The 27301-nt window shown below is 37.5% G+C and overlaps 1 protein-coding gene across 14 annotated transcripts in view; it reads left to right on the top strand.

Annotated features, from left to right (window-relative positions):
- The window catches only part of KIF1B (kinesin family member 1B), a 139750-nt gene that overhangs the window by 44142 nt on the left and 68307 nt on the right, over window positions 1-27301 (top strand). For 6 of the 14 annotated variants that reach the window (XR_010383980.1, XR_010383979.1, XM_064494065.1 and 3 more), the window contains exons 10-22: window positions 464-481; window positions 3629-3704; window positions 7517-7595; window positions 8349-8491; window positions 9447-9488; window positions 12239-12450; window positions 20274-20353; window positions 21430-21505; window positions 24734-24813; window positions 25325-25431; window positions 26219-26302; window positions 26526-26706; window positions 26832-26904. Coding sequence is in view for 12 of the 14 variants with exons in the window: in XM_064494065.1 (XP_064350135.1) it covers window positions 464-481; window positions 3629-3704; window positions 7517-7595; window positions 8349-8491; window positions 9447-9488; window positions 12239-12450; window positions 20274-20353; window positions 21430-21505; window positions 24734-24813; window positions 25325-25431; window positions 26219-26302; window positions 26526-26706; window positions 26832-26904 (1251 nt within the window). In the remaining 2 variants the exon portion in view is untranslated. The remainder of the gene's footprint in view (window positions 1-463; window positions 482-3628; window positions 3705-7516; window positions 7596-8348; window positions 8492-9446; window positions 9489-12238; window positions 12451-20273; window positions 20354-21429; window positions 21506-24733; window positions 24814-25324; window positions 25432-26218; window positions 26303-26525; window positions 26707-26831; window positions 26905-27301) is intronic. The other 8 variants (XM_031464035.2, XM_031464032.2, XM_031464036.2 and 5 more) reach the window with 4 other exon arrangements.

The following is a 27301-nucleotide window of genomic DNA, read 5'->3' as shown; positions in this document are numbered from 1 at the left end:
ACCTAAGATTTGACTACTGGAGCCTTATTTTGTATCTCTGATAAAAACCAAGTATATTTATTGCATATTCTTTTCTATGTGATCTTTTCTAAATAGGATACTGTACCTTTTGGAGCATTTTGAGCAATCTGACTTGGTGAATGCTGTTGATTTGTGGGCCAATAATATATTTTTTGAAATAGTTTTATTTTTTCTTATTCCTTAGCAGTGGAACACTAAAGCTGAAACAATTTTTGTATAAGGGACTTCATTACTTAGGTTAGAAGCTAAGGAAATACTAGTTATTATTGTGTGCCCTAATTTAGTTTATTTTACCTCATTTGAATCCCTAAAAAGAATTAAATGCTTTTTTGCTTTCTCTGAGAAGTCATATTCAGTTTATGACTTAAAATTTAAACAAAATATTTTCTATTTGGAGGCTTATCCTGTGTTCTCATTCTCTTTTAAATGCTTTCATCTGTAGGATAACTGCACCAGCAAGGTATGGTGGGGTTTGGTGGAAATGAACTAGATGTGAAATCAGTTGTGATGATCTTAAATCCTCAGCAGGATGAATGGAGGCATACGTAGGAATGGAACCTTCAAAAAACTTTTTATTATTTGTTTCCTAGCTCTGGAATTTAGAATTGCTGTTTAGGGTGACCATGAAACATAAGACTTCACACCAAAATTAATTTAGGGAATATGATGTGCTTTGGAGAATGAATTCAGAATAAGGAAACAGGAGAAGAATTTGAGGAAGCTCTACATTGTTTTATCTTATGATGCTTCTCCTAGTGATCTATAGGATTGTCACTTGAAGTCTCCTGTAAACCTCTTAGAGAGCAATCAAAAAAGTTTCTCATGGGTACCATTCTGAAACACAGCTGACTTTTTGAAATTATTGGTGTATTTTTCTTAAATCTCTTTGTATTATCTTGCTTCCTACCATGAAAAATTATGGATTATTTAAATCATTGAAATTTTTTCTACTCTTTGGTTATACATAGTGAAGGCTCTAGAATCAAGTTAACTTTCTAGCTGCATCTCAGAAACATTATTTGCATCCTTGTTAATCCAGATACAGTAGATTTTCTTCCTTATATTTCTACATGAGTATTCTAAAATTTGTTACTAATCTTTTGCATAAATAAGGCAATTAACAGTTGTGAATCACCAGAGTAACATTGGGGATAGAGGTAGTATCTGCATTGAGATATTTTTAAATATATAGATTTGTTTATTCTCTACTTCTACAAAAATATTAATAAAATGTAATGCTCTTTTTCTGTTTTTTTTGTTTGTTTTTGTTCTGTTCATTGGAAGAAACTACCTTAGATTAAGACATCTATCTGCTATTTGATATTATACATTTGTGGATATTCTTCAGATATCTAATCTGGGTTCCAGAGCTATGAAGACTTAAAATTTAGTAATTATTCTAACTTGTCCTGTCCATTTGCTCATCTGTTGAGACCCATATTAACCAAAGGAAAAGTTTACAAAGTATCTGTGTATTTTCCCACATTACTCTGTGCCACAAAATTTTGCAAATGATTTTTTTATAATCAGTTTTGTAAAATCCAGTTTAGTACTTTGTGCCATAAACTATAACAGACCAAAAATAAATTTTAGTTTTTATGTAATAAAAAAAAGTTTTGGTGAATTACGATGTATTGTTACTTCCACTGGGGGGAGAAATGGGATTATTATCATCCATACTTAATAGTATTTCTTTTTAGAGAGGTTAATGATCTAAGTAAAGCTTTTTATTTAACTACTGAAATACTTACTTAAGGAAATTATGGATGTGAGAACAGATGAGATTAATTTGTATGAGAGCAAATAGAGAAGAAATGGCTAAAATTCTGGGGCTTTTCAAAAGGAAAAGATTAAAGTTCTGTTTATGCTTCTTCATTTAGCTACTCCTTCTTAATTTAGTCCCAATCAATAGACGTGAAAATAGAACATTTTGGAAACTGACACTGCTTATTTTAACAGTACTGTTGGCAGTTATTGTAACTGGCATACTTTTAATCTTCTAGGATTTTCAGTACTAACCATAGGCAAAGTGGAGTGTCTAGGCGCAGTGGGGAACTGGAAAAAGATAAACTGAGGTTTCAGACCTCAAGAATTTTATAGTGGAATGAAAGTTCCACTTAGCTATGAATGACCAAGAGGGTTAATTCTCCCTAAATGTCTCTGTAATTTAGAAATAGAACCTGCTATGGGAAATGACTTTCTAATTGATGCAGCTTGTGTCTGGGAGTGGAGTGGGATGAGATGTAGGGGACATTTTTGATGAGATGGAATTCAAGTGCCAACTTGCCTACCTCCTTTCCTCCTCAACAAACCAGAGATCAGCTACTTAGTATTCTTTTCCTGAAAACCCATGCTTTAGCAAGAAGTAGATCATCATTAATTTAATTTAACCTCAGATTATACCAGAAATGAATTATAAAGCTGCCTATTACTGGGAAGATGTTTACCAGTGAACCCTGGCTTCCCCCTTAGTAGCTTCTTAAATGATTAACAGCATAGTAGTCAGCCAGCAAATATTGGAGTAGCTATTATATGCAAAGCATTTGCACTGGCTTTTACTTTCAGAGGATACAGTTTTCTCCGTTTCAGCATTGGCTTTGCGTTGATGCCTTTTGCTTTATCTTGTGATAATGAGATGGGCCATGGAGAGAGCAGTACAAGTAAACTCTTGATAAATATGAAAACTTTATCTTGCAGTCCACAAACTTCCAGATTATCAAATTACATCACTTTCTTAGACCTTTTCACTTTGAGTCCTAATTCTAATGGTTGGATTTATTTTGTATATAATTCCTTTTCAAAGAAATCAAATGTGTATTACTATACAAGAGTTACTAGATCTGCAATAACCCACTTGATGATTTGGTGGTTGGCCAAGTAAATTCATTAACTAAATGACTTTCTCCTATGCATCCAACCTGGAATGCACAGGATTCATGTTTGCCCCTCTGCAAAAGTAAAGATTATTAGTTGAGGATTGGGTATTAGATGACATCAAGGAATTATTGTTAATTTTGTTAAGTGTGATTATAGTCTTATATTTATTTGTTTTTTGTATGAACTCTTTCTGTGTTAGAGATATGTATCTGAACTATTTTTAGGTGAAATGCTGGATTTGCTTTAGAGCACTACACAAGCCGTAAAAGACAGGTTATTAGATTAATAGTATTGGTGTTTAATTCTCTGAATTTGGTCATCGAACTGTGACTACTTAAGAGAATATCCTTATTTGCCTGAAGTATTTAGGGATCAAAGGGCACGGGGTCTGCAGTTTCCTCTAAAATGGTTCTAGAAAAAAAAGTGCAGAAAAATGAGAGAAAATTAAAGAAACGTGATTGGCAAAATATTGATAATGGTTGGAGCTGCATGATGGACATGTGGTAGCTCATTATACTACTCTGTAAACTGCTGTGTTTGTGATAAAAAATTTTTTAAACAAAATATAAAAAGAATTATTAGATGAGCTTTGGGTAGAACTGAAGCTGTGAGGGTTAAATTTCAACAGTGATAGGGTCCTACTGTAATTTAATTTACTTGGGAATTTTAGACTGGTTTGCCTTTCTAACAATGCTGAGAGAAGCTAAAGCCATTTCTTTCTGTTTAATAGAGTAAGAAGAAGAAGAAAACTGATTTTATTCCTTACAGAGATTCTGTACTGACATGGCTTCTTCGAGAAAATCTAGGTATGTTGATCACTGGTGTGTAATCATCTTTTTAAAGCTGTTTACTGATTATCTTTTGTGGTTAACTGTCCTGTATGTCTGTTTTGGAGAAAAATAATCTCTAGATACCCACATTACTAACTTGAATGCTCTTTACCTTTTTTTAATTCTTACTCTTAATTTAAGCTGGTTGGATTTGCTCACCTTTATTTTATTTTGTTTATTTATTTTTCCTACTGATTTTATTGAGATGTTGACATACAGCATTGCAAAAGTTTAAGGTGTACAACATAATGATTTGACCTACATACACCATGAAATGATTATCACAGTAAGTTTAGTGAACATTTATCATCTTATATAGATAAAAAATTAAGAAATGGAAAAAAATTTTTTCTTGTGATGAGAACTCAGGATTTATTTTCTTAATTTTCATATATAGCATACTGCAGTGTTGATTATATGTATCATGTTGTACATTACATCCCTAGTACTTATTTATCTTATAATTGGAAGTTTGTGCCACCTTATCTAATCCCCACTCTGCCCAATCCCTGCCTCTCTCTGGTAACCATGAATCTGATCTCTTTTTCTATGAGTTTGTTTGGTTTGTTTCTGAAATATAGTTGACCTACCACACTATGTTAGTGTTTGTTACACAACATAGTGATTTGATATTTCTATACATTTCAAACTGATCACCGCAATAAGCCTAGTTATGACATGTTACCATACAAAGATATTATGTAGTTATTCACTGTATTTCCCACACTGTACATTTCAGGCTGCATACATGAATTATTTTAAGTTACTGATCTCTTAAGTTCAAATGCATTTTAACAATCTGGCCTTTTTGCTCCCTTCTGCTCACATTTAATGTCTTTGACATCATATTTTACATCATTTGTTTTGTGTATCCCTTAACTACTTATTGAGGATATAGATGATTTTACTCCTTTTGACTGTTAGCCTTCCTGATCGCTTTATACATGACTAATTTACTATCTTTACTGTATGTATGCCTTTACCAATGGGATTTTTCCTTTTGTAGTTTTCATGTTTTTAGTTGTGGCCTTTTCTTTTTTACTTAGATAAGTCCTTTTAACATTTCTTGTAGAGCTGCTTTGGTGGTACCTGAACTCTTTTAACTTTTGCTTATCTGTAAAACTTTTGATTTCTCCATCACATCTGAATGAAAGTCTCGCCAGGTAGAGTGTTCTTGGTTGTATATTTCATCTTTTTAAATATATTGTGCCACTCCCTTCTGGAGAGTTTCTCCTGAAAAGTCCACTGATAGACTCATGGGAGTTCCCTTGTGGTAACTTACTGCTTTTCCCTTACTGCTTTTAATATTCTCTCTTTATCTTTCAATTTTTACCATTTAATTATGATGTGTCTTGGTGTGGTCCTCTTTGGGTTGGTCCCTGTTTGGGACTCTCTGTGCTTCCTGGACCTGGATGTCTGTTTCATATTACAGGTTAAGGAAGTTTTTAGCTGTGATACATTCAAATATGTTCTCTCCCCCTATTCCTTGTGGACACCTATAATGGTCACATTAGTACACTTGATGTTGTACAAGAGGTCTCTTAAACTGTCCTCATTTCTTTTTTTTTTTCTGTTCATCTTAAGTAATTTTCACTGCTCCATCTTCTAGCTCGCTGATTCATTCTTCTGTTTCATCTAATCTGCTATTGATTACTTCTAGTGTATTTTTCATTTCAGCTATTGCAGTCTTCATCTCTTTCTGGTTCTTTATATCTTGTAACTCTTGTTAAAAATTTCTAACTTCTCACTCTGTTCATTCATCTTTTCCTGAGTTCTCTGAACATCTTTATAATCATTACTTTGAACTCTGTTGGGTAGATTGCCTATTTCTACTTCTAGTTCTTCATTTTGAACATATTTCTCTGTTGCCTCATTTTGCCTAATCTGCTGTTTTTATTTCTACATATCTGGTAGGTTGGTTATGTGTCTTGGCTTTGGTGAAGTGGCCTTTTGTAGGAGATGTCCTGTGCATCCCAGCAGTGTACTTCTCTCTGGTTACCAGAGCTGTGTGCTATTTGGGCTGTGTGGGTCCTTCTGTTGTGGTGGGCTGACTACCGTGAGCAGTCTGGTAGGTGTGGCTGACCCCCAGTCTGGTTGGTTTCTAGGTCCTGCCTTGTATGGAGGCTGCTGACCATTGGTGAGTGGGGCTGAGTTCTGGAGTTGGTGATTGTGTGGCTGGGGGTCCTAGATCTATTGTCGGTCTGCTGGTGGGCAGGGCCAGTTCCTGACAGGGCTGGCTGCAGAGTCTGGAGTGTCCCAAAGCTGGTGTTGTTACACTGGTGAGTGGGGCTGGATTCTGGAGTAGTTGGCTGAGGGGTTCAGGATGTCTCAGAGCTGATATCGGCCTGCTGGTAGACGGGACCAGAGCCCAGGGGGCCCCAGGGCTAGTGCCTGTTCGCTAGTTAGTGAAGCCAGGTCCAAGGGTCTCTGGCTGCAGGGCCCTAGGGGTCCCTGGGGCTAGTGCCAGCGCACTTGTGTGTGAGGCCGGGTCCTGGGCCTTCTGGTAGACATGGCTGGGTCCCAGAGTGGCTGTGGGTTCTGGAGGTCTTAAAGCAGCAGACCTGCTGGTGGCCAGGGCCAGTCCCAGTGCTAGTAAGCTGGAGGGAGGATTCCAAAATGGAGCTTGCCAGCACCAGCGTCATTGTGATAGAATGAGCTCCCAAAAGTGGCTGCTGCCAGTATCTATGTGCCCCGGGGTGAGCTCCTACCTCTTGTCCTCCAAGATCAGCATGTGGGTTTTACCCAGGCTCCTTTCAGATCAGTGCTTCTGCCCTGGCTCCCAGAGTGTGTGAGATTTTGTGTGCACCTTGTAAGGGTGGGGTCTGTTTTCCACAGCCCTCTGGCTCTCCCGGATGTAAGCCCTGCTGGGCTTCAAAGCCAAACATTCTGGGGGCTCGTCTTTTGGTGTAAGAGTCTCATGTCGGGCTCAGACTCCTCACGCTTTGGGGAGAACTTGTGCAGTTGTAATTATCCTTCTGTTTGTGGGTTGCCCATCCAGGGCTATGAGTCTTGACTATACACATCTCCACCCTCCTACCTATCTCATTGTGATTCCTTCTTGATACTTTCGTTGTAGAAGATCTTTTTGCTAGTCTTTCCGTTTTTTTGTTTATCAATAATTGCCCTGTAAATAGCTGGTGTGCCTTGGGGAGGAGGTGAGCTCAGAGTCTTCCTACTCTGCCATCTTGGCTACTTCCCTGGATTTGTTCACCTTTAAATCAGGATTTTACTCCTATATCTCATTGACTTCAGGACATGAACTCTGAAGTAGTTGTTTATCTGACCACACACCTGCTTCAAACTTCTGTTCCTTCTTCCTTTTTGAAAATCCCATGCTGCTCTGATGTGCACATAATTAGACATGACTAACCCTTACTCCTCTTTGCTGTTTTTGGATCTTGAGGTCACTGCCCTCCATTCATTGTTCCTTTACCCCTTTTCCCTCCTTTTCTTCAGGAAAGAGGGAGTGATAAGCTGCATCAGATATTTTTGATAGAAGGAAGTGGCAGAGAATGGCCTGTTGGACTGTCCATGTCACCAGTGACTTTCACATTACTAGGAGTGGCTTTGGTGGAGTGTCTGAGATCTTGATTTAGTGCGAAGAGGGAAACTGGACACGTTACATCCAGACACCAAGATTTGTGCATTACAGTGCCTGGCATGGGGACATTCAAAAAAATCTGTAGATTAAATCTTACAGCTGAGATTGTGCTGTCTGATTGGACACATTCAATAAAATTCTTTCTAAAATGAGTATGATTTGAGGTAATCATAATTCATCTTTTTAGGTGGCAATTCTCGGACTGCAATGGTTGCTGCTCTGAGCCCAGCAGATATCAACTATGATGAAACCTTGAGCACTTTGAGGTACTCCAGTTTGATCTCAGCATCTGAACAGAACACAGTGCCACCATAAGTCATCTTGTTATGCCATGGTTTTTTTTTTTATCCTGTGTGGGTAGTTGCTTGAGTAAATAATGAGCCATCCCTCTCATAACAGGGAAAACATGGGGAAAAATGATTTTTATTATAATAAAATTTACCTGTTTACAGTTTTCAGTTTCATTGAGGAACGCAGGAACTTTTTCATAGGAAAGATACTAAATTTTTTGGATAACTTTTAGATAATAAAAATTTCTTACAGTATTCATTTCTATAAAAAGAACTGTCCTCGTGTTTGTCATTATAGAATGCTCACATCATAAAAAGCAATAGTTATGAGTATATGTAATATTTTAAAAAATTACTGACAGTATGTTTACTAATAGGATAATTCTGTGTACGAATGGATTCTGTTACTTTAATCTGAAACTTTCAACTCTTCTCCCATTAAAAATATTTTTGATATAATGAAACAAACACTGTATTGTCTAATAGATTAGTTATAGAGTCCTCTCTGATATTTATTTCCTTTATGATCTTGAGTAAATCACTTAAATTCATTGGCACCTTTTTCCTCATCTTTATAAGGTACTGTAAAGCTTTCTGCAAATGTGTTATTACTAAGGCTCGTAAAATATGTAAATACTCAAACTGTTTGATTTAGAAATAATGGTATGTTACTTATGAGAAGTAGAGCATTTGAGGAATGGTAAAAATGTGTTTTCTTTTTGGATCTAGATATGCAGATCGTGCAAAACAGATTAAATGCAATGCTGTTATCAATGAGGACCCCAATGCCAAACTGGTTCGTGAATTAAAGGAGGAGGTGACACGACTGAAGGACCTTCTTCGTGCTCAGGGGCTGGGAGACATTATTGATAGTAAGTGAACTGAGGATCAACACAAAATCCACTTTCCTCTCCAGGGTTCTTATACTTAAACTTAGATTTAAGGAACTTGATGAAACTAGGTGGTAGAGAAAAAGTTTTTTGGGTTTTGTTTTTTCCTAACTTCTTAAAAAGCCCAATGAAAATGATCTCAGAATTCCTGTATGTGCTATGTACCACATAATCCATTTGAATTCATGAAATTAGTTTTTAAAACATAATACATCACTACTTGTGTTTTTATTAGGCTTCAGTTTTAGATCAGCAGTGAAGTTTATTTGGAATGTTACGTTTATTTTTGCTGAGAAATTAATCACTTCATATAATTGTTACATGAAATTTTAATTTTTGTGTTATAGATTTCTCTGGATTAGTATAGTAGTGATATATATGTAAGAAACCCACCATTACAGTCTCCTTTCAGATAAGATTTACCTTTGAGTAATTACCCTCCTACAAAATGGTTGAATGCCCCCCCAACCCATTCCTTATAAACTTATGAAGGAGAAAATAACCAGTTCTTATCAAGTTCAAGAATTAGACTTCCAGAGAGTCTTACAATGTTTTCATAAGATGAATCTTTTTTAACCTCAGGGATCTGCCTACATAATATCTAGTCAGAGGTTCTCCTAAGTGAGCTAACTACATTATTCAGGTAGAATAGTATATGGGTTTATTTAATAAAGCATATTTTTATTTTTTGAATGTAAGATTAATATTACTTTGTTTGGAATTCTAAGAAGAGTTTCAAGGCCTCTTCTAGTTTAGTTCTTACTGATTAGCACCGGAGTTAAAATGAATGGGTACAGTTTGTAAAATGATAATGTGTTATTCTAAATGTTAATTTTTCCATCTTCCCAAATACCAAATACTGCTCTGTTCCCTCTTTGTGTCACTGCTGAACCTGAACTTTGACCCTTCTTGTATTTTCCCTCTTGCTTACCTTCAGTTGATCCATTGATCGATGATTACTCTGGAAGTGGAGGCAAATGTGTGTATTTCATGTATTGGTTATTTCCAGTACTCTGACTTGCTAATCTGCCTCTGCTGGATCAGCCTTAAAGAGCTTTGCATGCCAGCAATGCTAACAGGGAAATCCCAGACAGAGCACACTGTAGATTCAGAAATGATCCTGTTTTTGCCCTTTCCATTAGCAAAGCAGTCTTTGCTGAATTTCATTTTGTGGCCTGGATAAAGTTGAGAGACTTAAAAACCTCTTGCTGCTTCTGCTGTTCAGTTTTCCCACTTATGTGACTGAATTAAATCCAGAGTCAGGGATGGTGATGATAAGTGATGACAGTAGCTCACACTGAGTGTCTGTAATATGCTAGGACCTGTTCTGGGCGTCCGGACGGTATTATCAATTTAATCCTATCAATGACTCTGAAGAAGTTCCATTTTGCCCATTTTACCAGTGAGGACACTGCTGCCTGGAGTGGTTAGTTTACCAAGTGAGATCCCATGGTTTCTGTGTGGTCAGACTGGGTAGTGTAATTCAGAGCCTTAGTTTTTAATTGTTATTACACCTTTTTTGGCCTCTTGATCCTTCAGGGTCTGATTATTTAATAGAAAAATTCTTTTTAATTAGCCATGTAATTCTGAGCCTTAGTGTATGTATAATTAAAAGCAGTCACTTCTAGTTGGCCAAACTCTTTATGATTGAGTAGCTCTGTGAATGTTGGACTCACCTGTGCTTGTCCTGAGGTGATTTCTTCCATATCTTGGGCCTCGGCTATTTGATGGTTAGGTAAACTTCTTTTTTTCTTTTTCATGAATTACAGATTAAATTTTTAAAACTTGGGTATCTAAAATGTGTACTTGAAATGAGGCCATTTTATAAAGGATCACACCTCATTAGTCTCTCCATATGTATCATTATGTTGGTGAGAAAATAACTTCTTACCCTTTTAAGATAATTCATCAAAGAATTATCTTAGAATGAAAGAAGAATCTTGATTTTGGGGGTTAAGTTTTAGATTTTTACTCTCTTTTTTGTTTGTTTGTTTGTTTCTATAGTAGGGCATGTAATAAGGCTTGGCAGACAGTGAGGAGAAATACATATGAGAAACCAAATGTAGCCCTGGCTGCTGTGATGAGGTTGGGCCTTGAAGACACGATAATGTCTGAATGCAGAGTGACTCTTGGACTGGAACAGCTCTGTCTGAGATTTCCAAAGCTGACTGATACTGGTGTGGGAAAGATACCCTCTTGTTCTTGCTTTTGTGCTCCAGGTGGTGCTGCTGCCAGCTTGTTTCCTCACTCTTTTCTAAGCAGTTGTGGCATCTCCCAAAAAGCTATGCATGACTAAGTTTAATTCTGTATCCGTGCAGGAAAGCGGCCCTGATTATTTCTAAGTTTCTGTTTTGATCACTACTCTTAATTCCTTTCAGGGCTTGCATGTGTCAGTTGGACCTCCTAAACTCCATCCATCTCATTCTTTCCCACCTGGCTGCCATCACCAGATGGCTAATTTTTTGTTCCAGTTCCTATCCCCTTTTAAAACTTGCTTGTTTTCCTGTGTTCTATATTTGCAGATGGTGGTTTTCAAACTGTCTTGAAGCAACGTTTTAACTGGCTTCAAGAACTAGCTTTGATTAAGTTCAGATGGATAGACCCAGAGAAAGCTAATAATGTTTTTTCTGACTGTCTGTGTTGACTCACATTATATCCTTTAAGGAAAACTTACTTAGTTTAAATATGAATTTTAAGCAATGTAGATTTCCTTACATTTAAAAATGAGCTAATTTAAAAATAGGAATACCTGTGGATTTCCTCTGGTGCCTGTTTGAGAAGGATGACTAATCAGAGAAAGAAAATTAGTGAATTTGTTGTTTGTGGCTCTTTTTACCAAAACTAAGTTTAGAAGCGAAGCTTAAAACTCTATTGATGACCTTAGTAAATGAAGGTATGTTTCTAAAACTTGCATTCCATGTAGGAACTCAGCTTACCAGTGACTCATGGTCATGCTATTAGATAAAGTAAGAGCCTTACTTAAATTAGCAAATAATCAGACTTAATTTTTGCTTGCTCTAATAGATGTATGTGAGCTACACCAAATTCAGTAATTTCCTAGTTGTTCTTCCCTATTGAGGTAATCAGCCCTGAGTTCTTAACTAAGACTTATACAAAATTCCTGTCATTTCTATATTACCTCTCCTTTTTTTAGAAGGCATATTTAAAAAATCCTTTTAAGCATACAGAAAACACTACTAAGAGCTCACATATTTGTTTTAATGTAACATTTTCTTGGGAAAGTTCTGCTGAATGCCTTAAAATATTGGGCCAGGCTGATATGTATTGATATTGATAAATAAATTATCATCTTTTTTCCCTTACTGTTGCAAACTATTGGGATTTAAGAGTAGTGTAAACCTAAGACATTGTAGATTTGGAGCCACAGAAGGAATAGAAGGAATGTAGCATGGTTGTTGAGGGACAGTTCCTAGGCAATATCCTTTGAGGCTCTGATGACTCCCTACCAGGCACAGTGTTAACCCACTCTGGAACTTTTTAGTTTGGAAATTCAGAAGTGGTTCTTAACCTCTATCTTACCTTTATTAAAGACAGACATGTTTTAGAACTGCCATCTAGAACAATTATAACTTGTCTTTGTATCATAACTTGTCTTTGTCTTGGCGCTTTAATGCTATCCTTTCTTATACTGGTGTTCCTTCCTGTCTTTTCTTCTGCTCCTTTCCCTTTTTTCCACTTTTTCTGCCTTCCCTTCTTTCTATCTCCCAGATCTGAAAGATTTTCAGAACAGTAAACATAGGTACTTGCTAGCCTCTGAGAATCAACGTCCTGGCAATTTTTCCACAGCATCCATGGGGTCCCTTACTTCATCTCCGTCTTCCTGCTCACTCAATAGTCAGGTGGGCTTAACATCTGTGACCAGTATTCAGGAGAGAATCATGTCTACACCCGGAGGAGAGGAAGCCATTGAACGTCTAAAGGTAAGAAGTAATTCAGACGCAATGAGAAATACTATACATAGCTCCACATGGCAGAATTAGGACTAAAAGTCACCGAGATTTTGGTTCAGCGTATGAAAGAACTTTCTAACTCAAAGGTGTCCTGAAAATGAAATTTGCTGCTTTGTAAGGTGATTAATTTCTTTTCACCATAATGCTTGATTCTGACATGGCCAGGCAGAGATGTGAAGGAGAGATGTGTGGGCAGATTGTACCAGGTTTATTCAGAGGCACGTGAAATGATATCTTTTCTGTAAGTTCGTAGAAAGCCCTGTGATCACTGCCATAGAAGAGATGCCTCCTCCTGTGCTGGTGCACATGGGGTCACAAATCTTAGTGACCCACATGTGCAGGTAACCTGCCATGGCACCCAGCGTGGCTTTCCCAGATTATTGCTGGCTCTGTCATGTACTTTCTTGTCTCTCTTCATGAATGTGAAAGTTAGGAGAAGCAAGGCCTTCTGACTCATAGGTTCTCTCTTCCTGTGGGTGAATGCAATGAGAGCAGACAGTTGTCACCTGTGGTGCCATCCATCAAATCACTGTGACAACATCACAAATGCCTTTTCTTTCCCTGCTTGTCACCTCCAGAATGCTAGTTTGATCTGTACCTTGTGGCCTTTGTATTCAAAAGTACCAGGGTAGAGGGGGAGGGTATAGCTTAGTGGCAGGATGCACGCCTAGCATGCATGAGGTCCTTGGTTTAATCCCCAGCACTGCCATCAACAAATAAATAATAAATAAACTTTATTATCTCCCCCCAAAAAAGAAAAGAAAGAAAGAAAGGAGTACCAGGGTAGGAAAAACAAGGAGGACAGAAAAACTTAAGGAGCTGGGAAGTTGCAGCCCTGCCACAGTGTGCAGCCCCCTTCATGTTGTACTCAGCATCTTCCACCACAGGACTGTTGAGAACAGTGACACACTTTGACAAATTAAATTTGAAAAGGTTTATGGCATCACTAAAAGGGACTTAAGCTTGGTAATTGAAGGTGGTAGACGCTCTCATTTTGGTTTGCAGGTGAGGCTGAAAAAGATTTTGTATGAAGAATGAGCTTTTGCTTCTTCTCTTTTTTTTCTTTTTTTATATATTTTTTATTGAGGTATAGTCAATTTACAGTATTGTGTCAATTTCTGGTGTACAGCACAATTCTTCAGTCATACATGAATATACGTATATTCATTTTCATATTCTTTTTCACCGTAAGCTACTACAAGATATTGAATATATTTCCCTGTGTTACACAGTATAAGCTTGTTTATCTATTTTATGTATACCAGTCAGTATCTGCAAATCTCAAATTCCCTGTTTATCCCTTCCCACCCCCCTCACCCCTGGCAACCACAAGTCTGTATTCTATATCTGTGAGTTTGTTTGTTTTATATATAAGTTCATTTGTCTTTTTTTTTTTTAGATTCCACATATGAGTGATATCATTTGGTATTTTTCTTTCTCTTTCTGGCTTACTTCACTTAGAAATACATTCTCCAGGGCCATCCATGTTGCTGCAAATGGCATTATTTTATCATTTTTTATGGCTGAGTAGTATTCCATTGTATAAATGTACCACAACTTCTTTCTCCAGTAATCTGTCTATGGACATTTAGGTTATTTCAAGCTTTTGCTTCTTAGTCAGCCTACCTTTTCCCTCGGCATTTTGCTCACTTCTACCATAACATCCTTTGGAAGCAAAAGTAATGATTGTGTTTCTTCCTTCAGAACATGTTAGTGGAAAGTAAGTGAAGTTCAAAAATACCTGGCAAAGAGAGAGGGAGGGGGAAATGTTTTCATTAAATGTTGCAGAGTGAAGGATAATTTCTTACTGTTGTAAAATTGACTTTTAAATTTTATTGAAGATGTTAGCAAAGCCGTATGCAAAAAGGGTTTTATTTCTGTATTTTGTCATTATAGGCAACAGTGACAAAGTGGTTCTGTTCAGGCCAGTGGGGACATGCGGGGGTTCTGTGGAAAGGACAAGTGAAATCTTCCATTTCCTGTTTAATATAAGTGTTATTTTTCTTTGGGGATTTTTGAATCTTACTATTTGAATCTTACTTTCGTGTCCAAATGAGATTACACTTTCCTTTAACACATCTTGTGTAGGAAAAAAAATTCTTCCCAACTGCCAAGGAGAACCAGATGAAAATAATGTTGAATATTGAGTCAAGATGTTGAGCAGACTCTTTAAGCATTAGGTCGCCCAGTATCTTCCAGACAGTCTCTCAGGAGTAACACTGCCGTCACTCCAGAAAGCCTTCCCTGGCCTGGCTGCTCAGTGGAACTGTAGTACTTTAATCAGGAAATAAGTTTCTGTTTTAATTCCCGCTTAAGCCAACATAAATGACATCTTCCATTTTACCTAGCTTTAGAAAATAGCTTCTTTACGGTTTTTCATTTAATCTTGGGTTTTTAATGCAGCATGGTGGTTTACTGAAGCATAAGTACCTTAGTTCTGCTCCTGTTTTGTGAGTGGTAGGAATTCGGTTCTGGCAGACCTCCGTTTTAATGCTGCAGGCAGGTAACACCTTGTGTTCACAGGGCAAGGCAGTGGTCGTACTATAGAAATGCTTGAGAATTTCTCATTTTTGGACTGTTTGATTGTTGAGTATTAAGGAGTGGCATTCCTAAGACATGACATTGTACGAGAAAAATACTGTCATGGAAAATGGTAATAGAGGCGGTTAATTCATTTTCATAACATTTTATGTCCCTTTACTTCTCTTTATTTTTGACTTAAAAAAATGATGAGGTGGTAGAATACTTTTACACAGGTGTTACTATTGCTTCATTCAGGAATAGCCTGTTGCCATATGGAAGAGACCTACGTTACCCATTGTAAATATCCTGAGCCCTCCACAAACCTCTGGCAAAAGAGAGTGAAGGGCAGTTGCTTTCAGTTTGTAGTTGCAACTCAAACTAAGTTGAGATGTTGTATCCTTGATTTGGATTCCTACTTAAAAAGGTTTTAAACATGTAGCTACAGCAACTACGTGGTGGCTCTGGTGTTTATTAGTCTGGCATCAAAGTCAGTACTGTGAGTGCCATTGCTTAGGCTTAGACTATAAATAGCCACAGATATCCATTACAGAAGCACGCAAGGGTAAATGCTGTGCTAGGCAGCCTGAGGGCCCAGTGCTTGGAACACACTTCTGAAGCATGCTGTGTTCAGTACAGTAAAACCTATCTGATGGCTTCAAGGAATGTTCCATGTTGTAGTAAGCATTTAACTTTTTAAATATCACAACTTAAACTGTAATTTTTTTTCAGGGAAATATTTCTGACTTGTTCTATGGACTTCTCTGCCACCTTAACTGAATCATGATGAAGAAATTAAATTGTGCTTAGCCATATGAACATAATTATGGACCAAGTGCTGTACAACTGGCTAGGCACAACATGGTGTGAGATCAAAGGTGAATGACGCCTGAGCCCAACATTCCTTGGAGCTTTAAAAAAAAGTTCCTGATGTCACTCGATTTTTTTCAGAATTTTATAATGTACAGTACCTGCAGGAAGAAAGGACCCTTAAAGTGTCTCCTTGATTCCTCATTTTTGGAGTGTGAATCCCAATTTCAGTTTAATCTTTAATTAGGCTTCTAGAATGAGTCACGAGCAGCACTGGACACCAGCATGCCAGGCCTGCCTGCAGAGTAAGTTGATGACTCAGACTGAAAGCTGTCTTCCTGTTGGCATCTCTATTTTTTTATACTCAGTTTGTTACTCAGGCTTGAAGGAAGAATAGTCCTCATTCTTTCTTAATTTATAGTGAGCTGTTTCGTAGAATATTTTCTTTAAAACCTATTGATTGTGCCTTTATTAGACTCAACTCAGGGAAAAGTGTGACCTCAGGATAATTACTTAGTTTCTCTGGTCCTCAGTCTCTTTATTTCTAGAATGCTTCCGGAGTAAACGGCTTTTTTCATCACTGAAGTTTTGCTGGTATGGCACTCAATATCATTTTCTCTCACCTTTCTTCAAAGTTTTAAAAAAATAGCTTTCTAGACAACATAAAAATTACAACTTGAAGCTGTAATGAAAAATGAAAGTAATACCTTAGTCAGGTTACTCATTAAATCTCTTATCTACAAGGCGATCATATTCTGATTTACCCTCCAGGTAGTAAGTAAAATCAGAGTTCACATTAGAGTTGGCAGGAAGATGGTAAGAGGATTCCTAGACAGTAACTTTGCTTCCTTGGGGTGAGTTTACAGTTGTCCCAAAATAGAATAGCTTTAACACAGCCAGCTAAACCTCTGCTCTGACATACTCTTTTTCTGAAGATAACCAGTGAGGAAAAAAAAAATATTTTAAGTATCTCATAGGTCAGTTTGTATTTCCTAACCAGCATAAGTAGCTTGTGGACCGCAGCATATATAAAAGGCACTAGTCTAGGTGCTGTTGGTTAGGCGTCCTGTTACACCATTCCTTTGTTTTTGAAGTTGTGGCTTTGATTTTTTTTCCGGGGGGAGGTAATTATGTTTATTTATTTAGTTAGTTTTTCAATGGAGGTGCTGGGGATTGAACCCAGGAAAAGTTGTCACCTTGAGAGTGTAAAGATTTCCACCCAGCTGTCTTCAATAAGACTTACCATCTTATAGGTTATGGTGCCAGTTTGTCTTATATTTGCCCTTTTACAGTCATTTGCAGAAGCATTTAGAAGCATTTAGTTCAAGTTGTTGTTGAGCAACTTCTGTGGCGCATTATATATATGCTCTTGACAACTTGGTACCTGGACACGTCCGTTCCTGGCCATCTCACTCCTTGCCAGAATTGTATGGGTTTTTCCTGGTTGCTGGCGCTCCAGTGTGGCTGGCTTGTTTCCTCACTTAGCTTTGGAGTGACGTATACACTGCCTTTTATTCATCCCTGTTGGAGGACTGTGCAGGGATACCCTTCAGGTAGCTGTTTCAGTCTTTCAGCCTCTGGTCGTGATCCGGAATGGGGGGTCGGGGGTGGTTAATGAGAACCAGTTTAGATGATTTTGCGTCTACCCTCCTGACCTTTCCTGCAGACTTGTTCTACTTTGTAAGTGACTCATTTCTTTTCTGGGTACCTCCTACATAGCTCCCTTTATATCCACCTTACTGATAGCCAGGCCTTTTCTAGCTTTTATCAGTTTTGCTCTTTGCCTAGCTTAGCTAGCTGTTGTCCTTCCTTTTTTCCTTCATCATCATCATCATCATGCTCTTCTGTTTCTTCTGACTTCTGTACTCCTTTGCTTTTGCAGCTGCTGCCTTGAATCTTTACTCTTGGCTTTTTGACATGCTCCCATGCTTCATTCCAGAAAACCAAATGCCAGAGGGTTTAGGGCTTGTATTACATACTCACAGTTTCTTTCTATGTAGATAGTTATGTTTGGGGATCCCAGAGGCTTCGTACAGTAGCTTGTTAAATGAATTATACAGTGAAGTATTTTGTGAACTGTTAAGACTTTTCACCCTGAATCATACTACTGTCGTCTCATCATTGTTATCACCATCATATCTGACTTTCTAATTTCATCTCCATGGCTAGCGTTTTCTGCTTTTTGCATATGCTCATCCTCTTGTTTGGTACCCCTTCCCTCTCCATTTTTTGCCTCATCAGTTCCTGCTGCCTATCCTTTACTCACAAGGTAAGTATCACTCAGCTTTGACTCATCCCCCACTCCAGCGGACCTGCGAATACTTCAGTCCTAGCACTCAGCACACTGTTCGGTTGTTTTCTTCTACTGTTCCCATTCACAGTCCTCGAACATGCTGCTCTAGCCCTGCTGCTGTTCCTGGAAAATGCCAGGCATTTCCTACCGATTCCCTCACATGCCCATGTGGCAGTTCCTGCTTTTCCTTTGTCTCTACTCACATAGAACCTTGTCACTGAGCCCTGTCCAGAGAACCCCACTCCAGATTGCTCCCTCCTCACCCTTCCCCCTACACTCTCTCTTTTCCTTGCCTTTATTTATCTACAAAGCTCTTATCACTGTCTGTCATACTATACACTTGACTTATTGATTAAAATTGATTGATTTTCTTGGTCTCTTTACTAGAATATAAGTCTCATGAAAGGTAAAAATTTTGTTCCCTGACTTACTTCTAGTTGCCTAGAACAGGGCTTGGCATATAATGGGGTTATATATAATTATTGAATGAACAAATGACCAGTTACTTCTTTCTCTCCCTAATATAGAGTAAGCTCCTTGAAATCAGGAAACATGTTTTAGTTCTTATATTTCTCACATGTAATAAACACTCAGCAAGAGATTGGGAAATTGTCACTCTAATAGCTACATGCCTTCAGATGAGATTAATACTAAACCTTTCTCGGGGAAGGGTGTAGCTCAAGCAGTAGAGCTCATGCTTAGCATGCATGAGGTCCTGGGTTCAATCCCTGGCACGTCCTCCAAAAATAAACAAGTAAACTTAATTACCTCTCCCCACCAAAAAAAAAAAAAGACTTAAAAAAAAAGACTAAACCTTTCTGTATTGGGTATTGGGTTGTGTTCAGGGAATATTGTGTTGTAGAGGAGGAAAAATATCATTCCTTCTACCCTTCTAGGTTCTTGGCTGGGGACCCTTAACAAAAGGGAGATTAACAAGAGAAAAAGCATACAAGTTTATTTAATACAAGTTTTATGTGACATGAGAGACTTCATAAGGAAATGAAGACCCAAAGAAGTGTTAAATATGAGCATTTTTATGCTAAGTTTGGTGAAGAGTGGAAAGTTGTGGAAAGATGTGGTAAGACAGAGGGGGATGAGTCAAGAGTACAGGCACACCTCGAACATACTGGAGGTTCAGTTCTAGACCACCACTGTTAAGTGACTATCACAGCAAAGTGAGTCACACAGATGTTTTGGTTTCCCAGTGCATATAAAAGCTAGGTTTATACTATCCTGTAGTCTGTTAAGTGCAGTAGCACACAATGTATATATCTTAATTAAAAAATATCTTATTACTAAAAAAAATGCTATCATCTGAGCCTTCAGGGAGCTGTAGTACTAACATCAAAGGTCATTGATCACAGATCACCATAACAAGTATAGTAATAATGAAAAAGTTTGAAATATTGCAAGAATTACCAAATTGTGACAGGGAGACACGAAGTGAGCTAATGCTGTTGTAAAAATGGTACCGATAGACTTGCTCGATGCAGAATTGCCATGGACTTTCTATCTGTAAAAAACACTGTACCTGCGAAGTGCAGGAACATAAAGCACAGTAAGACGAGGTGCACGTGTACTAAATGGGAAGCCTTATCAAGGCCTAATTCAGATTCTTCTTGGTGTTCCCCCATCTTTGGAAATAAGGACACTCCTTTCCTCCAGGTGTAGGGAGTTTATATCTCCTGAGGGTCTTATGACTTGCTTCTGGAGGAGATCAGAGTCCTTCCTGCTTGTACCATTTCTTAAATCACTTCAACTTAAAATATTCAATATGCTGAGGCATCATATTTGGGGGGAGCATGTTCTGAACCCTGTTGGTGTTATGGTGAAATTATAATGAAACAAAACAGCAATGAATACCTTTGGGAGAAATATTCCCTTGCATTTTGGAATGTTAATACTACCTTTCTTCACACACACGCACGCACGCACGCACACACACACACACACACACACACACACTCTTAAGGTATTTTTATTAGGACTTAAAAGAATTAATACATCTGGGGCTGATTTCTTTATGTATTAAGAAAGGAAAAAAAATCTCATCATAATAGATTCTGCCTCATATCCTTAAAGGGCATCACCTGCCTCTTGCTGTCCTTCCTAGACATGGTATGTTAAATTATAAGAGTCTGCCACTTGAACTGTGAATTTCCTTCCTTAGGAATCAGAGAAGATCATTGCTGAGTTGAATGAAACCTGGGAAGAGAAGCTTCGTAAAACAGAGGCCATCAGAATGGAGAGGTCAGGAAGTTAAACTCTGGGAATGTTTCTAAATTTTCTGGGGAATTTGGACTACTTTTATAGTAAGAAAAGGCAAAATAGTAAAAACGAAGAACCTTTCCTCCTAAAACAAAACAAACAGAACCTGGCTGGGACTTATGGCGAGATTCACACTCAAGTGAAATTCACATAATGTAATGTTCTCTAGGGACTTGAGTTCTTAGTTACTGTACTAAATGTTGCTGGGGATCCATATAACAATGGAAGATACTGAGGGATAGGGTTTTTAATTTGCAAGATAACTGCCTTTGATAAAGGCCTAAATTTAAAAAGCTGTTCTGATTATCATATTTCAGAGTTACTTTTTATAGAACCTGTTTGGTAAGATTAAGTAGTTTGAGTTGCAAACATTTAAAATCCGTATTTTATCTTAGCCTCTCAGTTTTCTATTCAAAAGATGAACATAACTCAAAATAATACTTTTGCTATTAGGCTAAATATACATTTTTAAAATAATAGTTCTTATCTTCCCCCTTCATGGAAGATGAAGTGGAGGTGAATTCTGATGTATAAAGGAATGTATGAAACAATTAGAATTTTCTTATTTATTGTAGAGATTTTAAGCTAGGATTGCTGAACCAGTCTGATGCTGGGCATGGGAACATGACATTTGAGAAAATTTATAGATAATATTCCCTGTATCAAAGTTACTTTCTGATTGCTTTCTTGGATTTTTAAGAAATGGTTCTTTGAATTGGATGTATTATCTTAAGGGAATATTCCTTTCTTCCTTTTTTATATTAGTAGACATATTCTTTATGAATTATTGTCTGCCTCCAAAGTCAGATGTGAAAAAGTGCTTGTTTGGGTGAATATAGCTTTACCTAAAATAGGAACATAATTTATTTTGAATGTACTGTTTCTCTTAAAATAATTTCTCATTAATGATGGGATAAGCAGAGACTTTCACATTTGTACCATGACTTTAATCGTGGACAGTTGCTTTTGCTTTGGGTGCTTTATTTCCCAGTTCATATTAGACTGAGTTACTTGACATTTTGGTGGTGTTATTCTGATGTGCTTGTTGTTTTTCCTAGAGAGGCCTTGTTGGCTGAGATGGGAGTTGCCATTCGGGAAGATGGAGGAACCCTGGGGGTTTTCTCACCTAAAAAGGTAGGAAACAGTGTTGTGAAGCTTAACCAAACAGAAGCACTTTTGTTTGCCTTAGTCACCGAGGCACTTGGTGTCTTTCAGGGGTGCCTCTTCCTTTTCTTTTAAATCTTTAGTGTTGGCTTCATTTCCGTATTTCTGATTTCATTCATACAGTACAAGGCCAGCTTGTTTCTAAAATGCTTTCAGAAATGTTTACTGTTTATAAAATAAAATCCCAGGCAGTAAATCTGTTCCCAGGCAGTAAATCTGTAACTTTTGGTCATGATTCAGTATGTTTACTCATCTTCATTGCTGCTTTCTCTTAAGTTCCCAGCCTAACCCAGCATGTCTTGCTTCAGTTGGGCTCCTCTTTCTATGTAGATTTTCCCACAGATGCCAGCAACCCTGCATTATAACTCTTTGGAAGCAATTTCACCTGTTCAGGTTTGTGTGGAAAAATACCACTTCAGTTTGCTTCTACAGTTTGTGTGATAGACAAGCACTGTGCTGAGTAAACAATTTCTGTCCTCATCCTTCTAGCCTCCTCTGCTCCCTTCTCAGTTTTTTTTTAAAAAATGACTCCAGTAGTTACTGTCCTACTTACATAATCGCAGTTGCTAAGTAGTAGATACCTTTTAGCTAACTAGAATAGCAAGATGCTTTCTTTCTGTCCCTTTCTTTCTTTCTTTCTTTCTTCCTTTCTTCCTTTCTTCCTTTCTTCCTTTCTTCCTTTCTTCCTTCCTTCCTTCCTTCCTTCCTTCCTTTCTTCCTTTCTTCCTTTCTTTCTTTCTTTCTCTTTCTTAACTAAATTGCCTCTTAGTTATTGTTAGAAATTAGAAAACTATTATGAAATGATTATTTTTTGTGCTGATTTATATGACAGTAATAGAACATGTTATTTGATGATGTACAAAGCATGTATTTCATACTAATAGTAAATGGTCCTTCACTTCAAATGACTTCAGATTGGCTATTGGAGACTTAAACATCTTCATGCAAGGGTCTGATAATGGTCTCTCTCTGTTAGCATAGAATGGGTAGGGAGTTTTCAATTGGTACTTTTGTTTTATATGGTAAGAAATAGTCCTGTGGTTTTTGCTAGGATTCTTTTGGTTAGGCTTTTCTTTTTTATAAATTCTGATGTGTTATTTTCAACAAAGAAGATTGATTTAAAGACATGTTAGGTACATGCTGTAGACCTGGAACAATAATAACAGTATTTTATATGTTTATATTGCCAAAGGTCAGTGATTTTCAGTTTAAAAATTTTTCCTCCAGTAAGACATTATTTATTCAAATATATTATTTATGATTATAGAGATTTTAACAGTTATAGAAGCTTGATAGAATTTAGATTGTGCCTTTGCATGTATCTTAAGGTACTTTATAACATCTTTCAATGTTAAGAACCGTGGGGAAAGTTTTTATAACAACTTGTACAGTTGTGGCATTTAACACCAATCATAAATAACTTGAATACATACTGTTTTATAAACAGCACAAAATTCCAAACTGAAATCTCTGGTTTTAAAGCTTTTCCTTACTTTACCCATCTTGCTTTAACTTTCTAGACTTCTTCAAGCGAGGAAGGGATGGATATACATACCACTGACCAGATCCAAATTCAGTTTTAGAACCTGTTTCTGATGTGTTAACTTGATTGTGGTAGTCATTGCACAGTGTGTGTATATATATATATAAAATTGGCTCATTGTACACCTTAAAAAAATCATGTTGTACAATCTAAATATATACAGATTTTGTCATTCATATCTCAACGAAGCTAGAGGGAAATACTATTAAGGCAAGAGGAAAAAAAAAAAAAAAAGAACCTGTTCTTGAGGTTACCTTTTCCTCAGACCAGTGTCATGACAGGTTTTAAAGAACGCTATCCACACAGGGCTTTGGCTTTCTCAAACTAGCAAGTTCTTAACCTACAGAGAGAGAGAGCAATAGATGCTAGTTGGGAAGATGTAGGAGTTTCCTAATTTCTTTTTAATCATCTTTTGCAGTCCCTTTTCTTAACCCTCTCATCTGACTCTTCTTTCATTTTTCCACATTTGCTGGCACTATCTTGAGTAGATTTTGACCCCAAGACCATGTGACTTATTTTTGGATTCCAGTGGGGTATTTTCACCAAAGAAGGTTGGTTTTTAAAAGATTTTAGAACTATTAGAGTTAGATGAAGATGATTTTTATAAGATGTATTATTGAATGTCAGTAATTTTAATTTCTTCTTTAAGATAAAGACTAACAAACTAAAGACAATAATAACTGCGCCCATGGAAGAACTGATAAATTTTAAAGGGAAATGACAGAGGATGTGGGAAAATATTTATAAAGTAAATGACAAATTAAATATTTCTTGAGGTTGTGAGAGAGGAAAAGTTATTTTTCCTCTACCTTTCTGAGTTCTTGGCTGAGACCCCTGTAATAGAAGACAGATTAACAAGAGAAAAACAAAAAAGCTTGTTAACATGTATACATGGGAGATACCCAGGGAAAAATGAGTAACTCCCTGAGATGGCTGAGAATTCCGGCTTAAATGCCATCTTAATAGGGAAAGGGGAGGGGGAGGTCAACCTCCCAGGGGAGAGTCATTGCTTTTAAAAAGGAAAGGTGAAGGGGCCTTAGAAGAGTAGATGGGAAGAGTGACCATTTGTGACAGTTTGGGTGTGGTGTCAGCCTCCAGTTTTCTCTCCTGGAGAGAAACTTGTTGAAACTCCTGCAAGGGGATTGATGACAAGTGAGTTTCTTTGGGACTATCTGTCTTTAGGCAGATAAGGGGAATTTAGAGAAAGACTCTTTTTGCATGTGCTGTTTTTCAGGTGCCTACAGCTCAAAATAATCAATACGTCAAAGTGGCATATTTAGGGTGGCAGATTCTGCTGCCCTTCGAGATTTTTGTCCAGGTGTTTACAGAAATTATGATTAATCTATCCAGAAATGGAATTAGCCTGCCCTAATTTTTCTTTTGTATTCTCCACACTTTGACCTTATCAAGAGTTGGATCTTGTTTTTTACTCCAGAATTCATGTTTTTAAGTAGAATACATTAGTGCAGTTTGGGAAGGCCTGAAGAGAGTACTTTCTGTTTACTATGGAATTGCAGCTAAGAAGGAAGGAAGTCCCTCTTTTAGGTACTTTGGGCATTTTCCATGAAGCCATCAGCACTCCTGTAAGTCCCTGTTATTCTCACAGCCCTCTCAGGGATGTTCGCTCCAAACTGATTATCTGTAACCATTTTCAGACCCCACATCTTGTTAACCTCAATGAGGACCCACTGATGTCTGAATGCCTGCTTTATTACATCAAAGATGGAATTACAAGGTACATTTGTTTCCTCTTTTGGTCACTTAATGTTTTCTTTTCTCTTAGATGATTGAATAACTAAAAAGTTGTTTGTTGAAAAATTTCTTGTGATGATTTGCTGTTTTTCCCATCTGAAATAGTTACAAACTCTCCTCTCTACTCTTCTCAAATTATTTAAGTGTTTTAACCAGCCGAACAAATTAACATGTATAGTTTTTTCCTACCAGACCCTAAGTAAAATTTTTCCTTCTGCCATCTTATGAGAATTCTTTCAGGAGATTAGTTCACTCGTATCTTGTTATAATGCTGTGTGAGTTATTTGGTGTATCATTGCCCCTTCGTTTCTTATTCTGATGAAGGGAGGTTGATCACATATGAAAATAGAATTTGCAGTTCAAAGCCTCTGATTAAAAAAAGGCAATACCTTTTTTGTACATACCAAAGAATATTCTTTGGGAGAAAGAGGCTCATTGTTTGCAGTGCTTTTTGTGTCTGAATTTCCCTGGGAAACACTTTCTCTTGTGTTCAGGGTTGGCCAAGCAGATGCTGAGCGGCGCCAGGACATCGTGCTGAGTGGGGCTCACATTAAAGAAGAGCACTGTATCTTCCGGAGCGAGAGAAACAACAGTGGGGATGGTGAGAGTTCTTGGCTTTGCTTTTCCAACAACCTTTTCCTTCTGTATTATGAGAAATCCCCAAGACTTGGTATTCCCTATCTCTTTCAGTGATACTTTCTTGTACAATCTAATATTTGAAAATGGGGAAACCTGGGCTGCTTATAAATGCAGAAACGGACATAGTTACTTTACATGAAAAAAGCCTGGACAAAAGGAGCCCTTTTGTTACTGCCAAGAATTGAGCAGGGCATAGGCAATTAGGCTTGGTCTTGAATGTTAATTATTTAATAGACAAGAGTGGAACAAATATCCTGGGTAGTGGGAAATTTGGAGGACCTCTAGTCTTAATTCAGTAGAATTTATTTTTATCTAAAAGGGAAGAAGAGATCAATCTTGATTTTTGCCCAGGTTATTAACAAAACAACAATAATCTAATATTTTTATGCTTTATAATTTATTCCTCCCTTAATCAAAATATTAACTTTTGATCTTAAGTTTCTACTTATTACCTAGATCTCATACTTAAGATTTCTGATAGTTTTCATTTTTATATACTGAACTGTCAGATACCACTGAAACTGACTCTTCTTTTTCCTTCTTCTGAGGTTTGTTAGATTCATTTAACTGTTTCTATCTGAGCCATAGCCCTGGTTTTGGTACCCTAAAATGAACTATTATATAGGTGCTAAGCCACTTGGTTGGTTGCAGGAATCTCTTCCAGTTACCTTGAATCCTCATCATCATCGGCTTTCCATTATTTTCTTCCAGTGGTTTGTGATGCTAACATTAGTTTGTGTTCCTCTTAGTTATTGTGACCCTGGAGCCCTGTGAACGTTCAGAAACCTACGTAAATGGCAAGAGGGTGGCCCAGCCTGTTCAGCTGCGCTCAGGTGAGACTGGGAGAGGTTTGAAGTCTTCAGAACACTTGTCTTGTGCAAGCAACTCTAATCTTTAACTCTTTGTTTAAAGGTTGAAGTAATAGTCAGCATTAGGATTTACGTTCTTGTAAAACTCCAAAAGCTATCTTTTTGCATTAGGGAGAGTGAGGTTATTAAACTTAGATACTCTACATTTGAAAAATGATTTCTTAACCCTGTTTCTGTTTTGTGCTAGGAAACCGCATCATCATGGGTAAAAACCATGTGTTTCGTTTTAACCACCCGGAGCAAGCACGGGCTGAGCGGGAGAAGACTCCTTCTGCTGAGACCCCCTCTGAGCCTGTGGACTGGACCTTTGCCCAGAGAGAGCTTCTGGAAAAACAAGGAATTGATATGAAACAGGAGATGGAAAAAAGGTAGTGTGCAGATGTAATGTGGCTTACGTGACTGTCACTTCTTTTAAAAATGTAGTAGAATTCATGAAATAGCTCAGCGATTCCGTAATTTATTCTTCCCTCTCTTGCTTTTGTGTTCCTTCTAGGCTACAGGAAATGGAGATCTTATACAAAAAGGAGAAGGAAGAAGCAGATCTTCTCTTGGAGCAACAGAGACTGGTAGGAGCCCACCCTGAGTCCTCTGTTAGGAAAAGGCAGCTTGCTCTCACACCTTTCCTGTTCCACAGACAAGCACTCGGCCGATTGCTTACCCAGCAGCTCTCATTGATACCATACACTATTCTCTCATTTTCTTCATGGAGAAGGAACTTACATCTCCTAGTAGCCTTAGTCTGAAAAAGTATCCTTAAAGGTACTATTTTTGTGCCTCCTATGTGTTAAAGTCATATCTTCTATCAAAACCAAGTGCGTTTTGAGGAAATAGTGGGAGCTTTTCTGGTAGCCTTTGCCTCTTGATATAGTGGTTTTTGAGTATGCATCAGTGGTGGTTCTTTTAATAATAATTACTTTGAATATTGAATTTGATGGGTGTTTGCCTTGGTTTTGTTTCTGATCA

Source organism: Camelus dromedarius, chromosome 14 (assembly GCF_036321535.1).
Source record: "Camelus dromedarius isolate mCamDro1 chromosome 14, mCamDro1.pat, whole genome shotgun sequence".
NCBI lineage: Eukaryota > Metazoa > Chordata > Mammalia > Artiodactyla > Camelidae > Camelus > Camelus dromedarius.
This window is presented reverse-complemented; position numbering and strand designations above follow the sequence as displayed.